This window comes from Portunus trituberculatus, chromosome 38 (genome assembly GCF_017591435.1).
Source record: "Portunus trituberculatus isolate SZX2019 chromosome 38, ASM1759143v1, whole genome shotgun sequence".
NCBI lineage: Eukaryota > Metazoa > Arthropoda > Malacostraca > Decapoda > Portunidae > Portunus > Portunus trituberculatus.
In genome coordinates this window covers 28,784,572-28,791,542 of record NC_059292.1, presented here as the reverse complement: position 1 = coordinate 28,791,542, position 6,971 = coordinate 28,784,572, and the positions used below count along the sequence as shown (strand labels likewise).

At 45.6% G+C, this 6,971-nt stretch overlaps 1 protein-coding gene across 2 annotated transcripts in view; it reads right to left on the bottom strand.

The window, feature by feature from the left end:
* The window catches only part of LOC123514491 (polypeptide N-acetylgalactosaminyltransferase 5-like), a 47,494-nt gene extending 42,379 nt beyond the window's left edge, over nucleotides 1-5,115 (bottom strand). The window contains exon 1 of one of the 2 annotated variants that reach the window (XM_045272374.1): nucleotides 4,107-5,115. In XM_045272374.1, coding sequence (XP_045128309.1) covers nucleotides 4,107-4,346 — 240 coding nt within the window. In that variant the 5' untranslated portion in view covers nucleotides 4,347-5,115. The remainder of the gene's footprint in view (nucleotides 1-4,106) is intronic. The other variant, XM_045272373.1, reaches the window with a different exon arrangement.
* Nucleotides 5,116-6,971: the final 1,856 nt, after the last annotated feature.

Below are 6,971 nucleotides of genomic sequence, written 5' to 3'. Positions count from 1 at the left end.
CCTCCAACCTCACGCGGCGACACAGGTGTTTACTTCCCATGCCACCCCGTCCCTCGCGGCACGGCCCTCGCCACTCATCTCCCTCCTCTCTCATATCTTACTCTCGCTCCGCAACACATGCTTTAATTTAATTTTCCTGTCGCATCTTGTTACCTACACGCCTTTCTTCCCTCCCTTCCTTCCTCTCTGCCTCCCTCCTTCCCTCCCTTCCTCTCTGCCTCTCTCCTTCCCTCCCTTCCTCTCTGCCTCCCTCCTTCCCTCCCTTCCTCTCTGCCTCCCTTCTTCGCTCCTTTCTTCCCTTCCTTTCCTGCTAGCTAAATGCCTCAAATTGACGGCAGTTCCTCACGGCCGGTCAAAGTTGGGGAGTTTTCTTGCTCTCCTTCCTGAGTATTTCCTCCCTACTCTCTCTCTCTCTCTCTCTCTCTCTCTCTCTCTCTCTCTCTCTCTCTCATCACTCCCTACACACACACACACACACACACACACACACACACACATCCAACTTTCCCCTCCAATCTTCCTCCACTTTCTTAATTGGCAATTTCTTATCCTCTCAGAGATGACGAGAGGTGGAGCAGAGGAAAGGAGGAAATCACAGATGAGAGAGAGAGAGAGAGAGAGAGAGAGAGAGAGAGAGAGAGAGAGAGAGAGAGAGAGAGAGAGAGAGAGAGAGAGAGAGAGAGAGAGAGAGAGAGATTAATTTTCCAAGGAAGGTGTTTACCGAGACCCAGACACGTGTAGTATTGTTTGTGTACATAACAACAGAACGAGGGAAACTTAGTGAGGCAGATATCCGTCTTGTTCGAGAGAGAGAGAGAGAGAGAGAGAGAGAGAGAGAGAGAGAGAGAGAGAGAGAGAGAGAGACTGGCTATTGACTATTTACACTTACCCCCTCTCTCTCTCTCTCTCTCTCTCTCTCTCTCTCTCTCTCTCTCTCTCTCTCTCTCTCTCCCAATCTATCTATCTATTAGTCCCTTAGGAAAAGTTCTGTATCAACTTACTCTCCCTGCTCCAACCCTCCTCGACATTTCATTTTTTCCCCCAACACTAAAAATAATAGTTTAACTTCACATCTCTCTCTCTCTCTCTCTCTCTCTCTCTCTCTCTCTCTCTCTCTCTCTCTCTCTCTCTCTCCCCCTCGTTGTGCAATCCCACTTCCACACAAGTTAATATTATTCTAACCCCTTTTCCTTTACCGTCACCAGCTACACTACCACAACTTTGCTTACCTACTCGTGAAAAAGAAAAAAAAAAAAAAACTGTATAAGTTAATAAATGAATAGGGAATCTACTTCTTTCTACCTATATTCTTTATTTTTTCTACCAAAGTCCATTGTTTTGTTCGTATATACTCGATTTAGTTTCAATGCAACAGTGTTTTCTTGTTTTTTTTCTTTTCAATTCTATTCTTCATCCCCCTTAGAAGTTTTTTTTTTTTATTTTCCCTGTAGTCTGTTGATTCTTGGGTAGGTGGAGGAGGGGAGGAGAGCTACATTGTTGTGTCAAATATCACGTAGAAAAATTGCCGTCCACTCACAGTCCATTGTCTTTTGTTTACATACACGTCTACACTCTTCACTTCCTTTTGAAAACCCTGTATATTCACTATTTTGTTAGTATTTCACCGCTATTATCATCTCACACTGCAGAGAGAGAGAGAGAGAGAGAGAGAGAGAGAGAGAGAGAGAGAGAGAGAGAGAGAGAGAGAGAGAGAGAGAGAGAGAGATTGATTCACACTCTGAGATTTTCCATTGTCTTTCCTATCACTCTTGTAAATTTGCAATGCCTCCAAATCAGTCCTGCCTCGCCCTTCTATTACTGGCGCGCTCTTCCCATTCCCGCGAACACCCTGCCATTCATTCCTCTTCGTGCATTTCCTCCTCACCGCCACACACCTGTTCTGACACTCCCCGCCCACGTTGCTGTCCCTCTGTCCCTCCTCTCCCTTAATTTCTGTCACTTCCTATCCATTTTCAACATTCTTCTCCAGTTCCAGACACTTTTACATATCTCTCAGTATTCTTCCATTTCTCATCTAGTGTTTTCCGTCCCTTATATTCGAGTTTATTATTATTTATTTTTTTTTTTTCGTGGGGTTCTCTTATTGCCTCTCGCATTTTTAGTTCTCCTCTAACGTTTCATCCTTTACTGGTAGCTTTGTGTTGCTTTCTAGGTATGCCAAGCAGTTTCTCTTCATTTTCCAGCATCTCTCTACGATTTCTAGTCATATACTATCTTTTTGCAGCAATAAGTATAAATTTTCTTTTAATTTCCAGAGTGTTTCTATACCGTGCCTCGTCCGCTATTTACAATTCTTCAACTTCGATTTCTAGTCTTATATTATCTTTTTGCAGCAATGTGTGTCAATTTTCTTTTCATTTCCAGCGTGTTTCTACCGTTTCTAGTCCGCTATTTACAATTCTTCAACAGGCTCGTCATCTGTTCAATCATTACCCGCACGTCTTTCCCATTTCTTGCCCTACCACTACCATTCCCCGTCCAAAAACATTCCTCCCATTCCTGGCACCCCTGTAGAATTTTTTTTGGCACTTCCCTCCATTCCAAGCGTTCTTCCTCGCTCCCCACTGCTCTCCCATCCCATTCCTGGCTCTTTCTCATCCCCTTCAATTAGTCAGACTTCTCTCAAAACACATAACTTTTCTTCAGAGCAGCGAATGTTTTCCTCCTGAAGCGATGTCTGACTTGATTAAGGAAGAGAATAAAATACTATGCAACTTTTCTACGGGAGAGACGAAAGGGGGAGACAGAGAGGTAAATAAATAATTGTGGTACGAGAGAGAGAGAGAGAGAGAGAGAGAGAGAGAGAGAGAGAGAGAGAGAGAGAGAGAGAGAGAGAGAGAGAGAGATAAATACATACAAAAAGAAGAACAAGCAGATAAATAAACAGACAAGAACTAACTAGAATTTCTCCTTTTAACTCTTTCCTATTTCCTTCCTTCCGTTCTTCCTTCCTTCCACTCGTCTCACCTCACTGTGCGCCATATTCAGAAACGCTTCCCTTTTCATCACGACCATTTCCAGAGACGACTAGCTGAGTTCTAAAGAGTCTTTGTCCTGTTGATAATGCAGGGAACTTGTTAACATGTCACTAGAATTACAGAAACATCTTTAATAACCCGTGTCACGTCAAGTAGAGCCCTTTGAAAAACAGTGAAGGTGCTGTGAGGCGCGGAAGGGTTTCAGGATAAGGGTGTATTTCAAGATCTCATCAATGCAGCACCTTCTCATCCACGGCAGGTGAGGGAAACTCGACAAGGTGACAGTGAATCGGGGCTAATTAGAGTGAGAGACGCAGGTGAAGTGAGAAACAGCTAACTCCATCTTACATAAGTCACCTTGAATCAGTGCGCGCGTCTGTGTGTGTGTATGTGTGTGTGTGTGTGTGTGTGTGTGTGTGTGTGTGTGTGTGTGTGTGTGTGTGTGTGTGTGTGTGTGTGTGTGTGTGTGTGTGTGTGTGTGTTTCCTTGATCACAGCTACATAAAAATGCTTGAAAATAATAGGCAATTAAAAAAAAAATGTTGCACGAGGAATACAGAACAGCTGAGGAAATAAAACAACAAACGCTATTACTGCTAAAAATACCCACGAAAAATCTAAACCAAAACAAAACAAGACAAAACACGGCAAAACACAGCATCCACACAACCAAACACACGCAACACAAAAATAACGGACAGGCAAAACAAGGAAAATAGAGTGAGAGAGAGAGACCCGTATTCTGAAACACTTCGCTCTCTCTCTCTCTCTCTCTCTCTCTCTCTCTCTCTCTCTCTCTCTCTCTCTCTCACCATCACTGCTTTCCAACGGTTCCAGTTGAAGATATTCGTGTTTTAAGATTATTTTTTGGTTGTGGTGATATATTGGCAAGATTTCTAGTTTATTAAAAGGAAAAAATCTGTCTTGAAAAGCCGGCTTGTTGTCTCTGAGGCCTTGGAGAGAGAGAGAGAGAGAGAGAGAGAGAGAGAGAGAGAGAGAGAGAGAGAGAGAGAGAGAGAGAGAGAGAGAGAGAGAGATGAGAAAAAGAAGCAGAACACAGAAAAAAAAGAAAGGATCGCCCCTGAGCGCACACAATTTCACCACTTACCCCCAGGTCGAGATCATCATGTTCACTCTGGTGGTTCCTGATGGCGCGGCCCTTGTGGTGGTCTGCCCGTCCTTCCCTCGCGGGGCTTGTGCCGGCTTCGATTCTGCCGCAGCCCCAACCAGACCCCGTGGAGCAGTCACTGTAGTACATGATGACCGCCACGTCCATTGCAAACCACACCATGGACGTGATGAGGACAATTTTGCACGTGTGGACTCGAAGACGTGAAGAGCGAAACATTTTGGCGGTTTGTGGGTTGTGGTGGTGGTGGTGGTATTACTTGAGATTAGGTGAAGGTTAGGTTAGGTTAGCTTAGGTTATTGCTAACTTAACAGGAAGGGCAATGAGAAAAGGGTAGATGTCGATGAATGTGCAGCTTAATTAATACTGTCTAACGTGTCTTTCTGTTTCGTCTTTATGTTTTTTTTACCTGTAGATTAACAATAAGTATCAGTAACAGCTCGGATGGAATGTATAAGTTACCTAATTGATCCTTAATTGGAATGTTTGTTAGGTGTGCTTAGTGAATGGAATGTGGCAAGAATAGAAGGTGGTGAGATGGGTTGGCTTTGTTATGGAGTTCCTAAGAGGGAGTGTCCCCCGCGATTCTCGTATCACCTATTGGAAGGAAGACTGTGAAGGAGAGGCCTGAGTACCACTAAGCTCATGGGGCTCCCCGACGCTCCGTACGTCATGGAACTGTGTGCGTGTTCGTGTGCGTGAGTCTGTGGAGGCGTCTGTTAAACTGCTCCTTTGCGTGTGAGAGTGTGCGTGTGTGTGGTGAGTGGATGCAGTGAGTGGGAAGGACCGGGAGGGGTGTTTGTGCCGTGAGGGAAAGGATGGGTAGGGGGTGAGTGGTCAGTGCCAAGGAGAGGGAGGGAAAGAGGGAGGTCACACGTTTCGAAGAGGAGGTGGAGGTTGCGGAAGTGGAGGTGGAGAAGGAGGAGCTGGTGGAGGAGGAGGAGGAGGGAGGGCAGGGGCTGAGGGGGTCAGGTTGAGATGGTGAATGGAGTAAGCGTGGGTGGGATGGGTGTCTGAGGCTATAGCGACCACCACGTCATGGCAGCGTTGCGCACATCCTCTTCTGCCACGTCGGGGAACCACCACACCTGCGGGGGAACAAAAGCATACCGTTAGTGACTCTTGCGTAGTGTTGCTTAGAGGGAAGGACAAACAGCACCAGACCTCTTGGCCACTGCGAGTTTTTGTGATGTTACACTGATCTGAGAGAGAGAGAGAGAGAGAGAGAGAGAGAGAGAGAGAGAGAGAGAGAGAGAGAGTTGGTTATAGTCCAGCATGCGTTCAAGAACACTGTTATCCATCAGGAAGGAAGCGAAAAAAAAAAGAAACTTATGGATATTGGAATACACATATTACCAACAAAATAATTCCTTTCCCACGCACCCACTAACACGCACACGCACACCCACACGCACACCCACACACACACACACTCTAATATTACGAAAATAAAAGCTAACAATGTAACTCAAACTAATGAGCAAACACACACACAGACAGTATTTGCCGAGAATTACCTGACACCATTAGACCGTCGACTTCCTTCCCCCTTCCCCCTTCCCTCCTCCTCCTCCTCCTCCTCCTCCTCCTCCTCCTCCTCCTCCTCCTCCTCCTCCTCCTCCTCCTCCTTCTTCTTCTCCTCCTCCTCCTCCTCCTCCTCCCTTCCATCCCCAAACCGCACCCTGGGCACAATATTATATCCCTCCTTCTCCCAGGGGTGTCATAATACCGCCCCCTTCCCCTCTTCCGTACCCTGGGGTCCTATAATATCTCCAACCCTCTCCTCTTCTACCCCTTCCTTCCTTCCATTGGGGTATCATAATAGTAACTCCTCCTCCTCCTCCTCCTCCTCCTCCTCCTCCTCCTCTTTTTTCGTCGTCGTCTTCCTCTTCTTCGCGGCAACGTGTTTACCTATCAAGCGTAATGCTAATCTAAACATTAAAGTTTCCCCTTGAAAACTGCAGCACTTAACGTTTTCTCTCAAAGAAGCACGCGAAGCACAAACATTACAGCGAGAATGAACTATGAATAACAAGTTTACCGTCTTTCCTTTTTTTTTCTTTCATTTTTTTTTACTCTTTTACTTGATCTTCCCATCTATTTTTTTTTCTTGTTCTTTTTCTCTTTCTTTTTTTTTTTTTTTATCTTCTATCCAGCTTATCCTTTTGCATATTTAGGGAACATTTCTAGCGGAGCGTCATCCAAATTATGCGAGAATGTATGTGGCTTAATCTGGTAACGTGCGAATGTCTTTTTCCTCGTGGCTTAATTCATTCAGGCGCACGACGGAGGAGAGGAGGACAAAAGACGGGCGAACGAAACACCTGCAGGCTCATTTTCTACTGCTAGGAGAAAACGGGAAGGTGAACCGGAGGACGAGATGTACAGGGTTGAAGAAGGACGGGAGAGAGAGAGAGAGAGAGAGAGAGAGAGAGAGAGAGAGAGAGAGAGAGAGAGAGAGAGAGTGTTGAAGGGGAAGAGAAAAGCAAAATGATAATGTCAATAGCAAAGCAAATATTGAATAGATATAACGAGAAAGATATTATGAAGAGGATTAAGTCTCTCTCTCTCTCTCTCTCTCTCTCTCTCTCTCTCTCTCTCTCTGAACACACTATTCTCTTCCTCCCTTCCTTTCTCTCCCCCACAGCTTCACTAACTCATCACTCCTCTTTCCACGTACCAGTAGCCTCCTTTGCCCTCATCCTTCAGTTGGCCAATCCTCCAATCCTCTCTACCCATCCTTCACCCCGACATTCCTTCCCTTCTCTCCCTCTCTTCACAGCCTCTCTCTCTCTCTCTCTCTCTCTCTCTCTCTCTCTCTCTCTCTCTCTCTCTCTCTCTCAT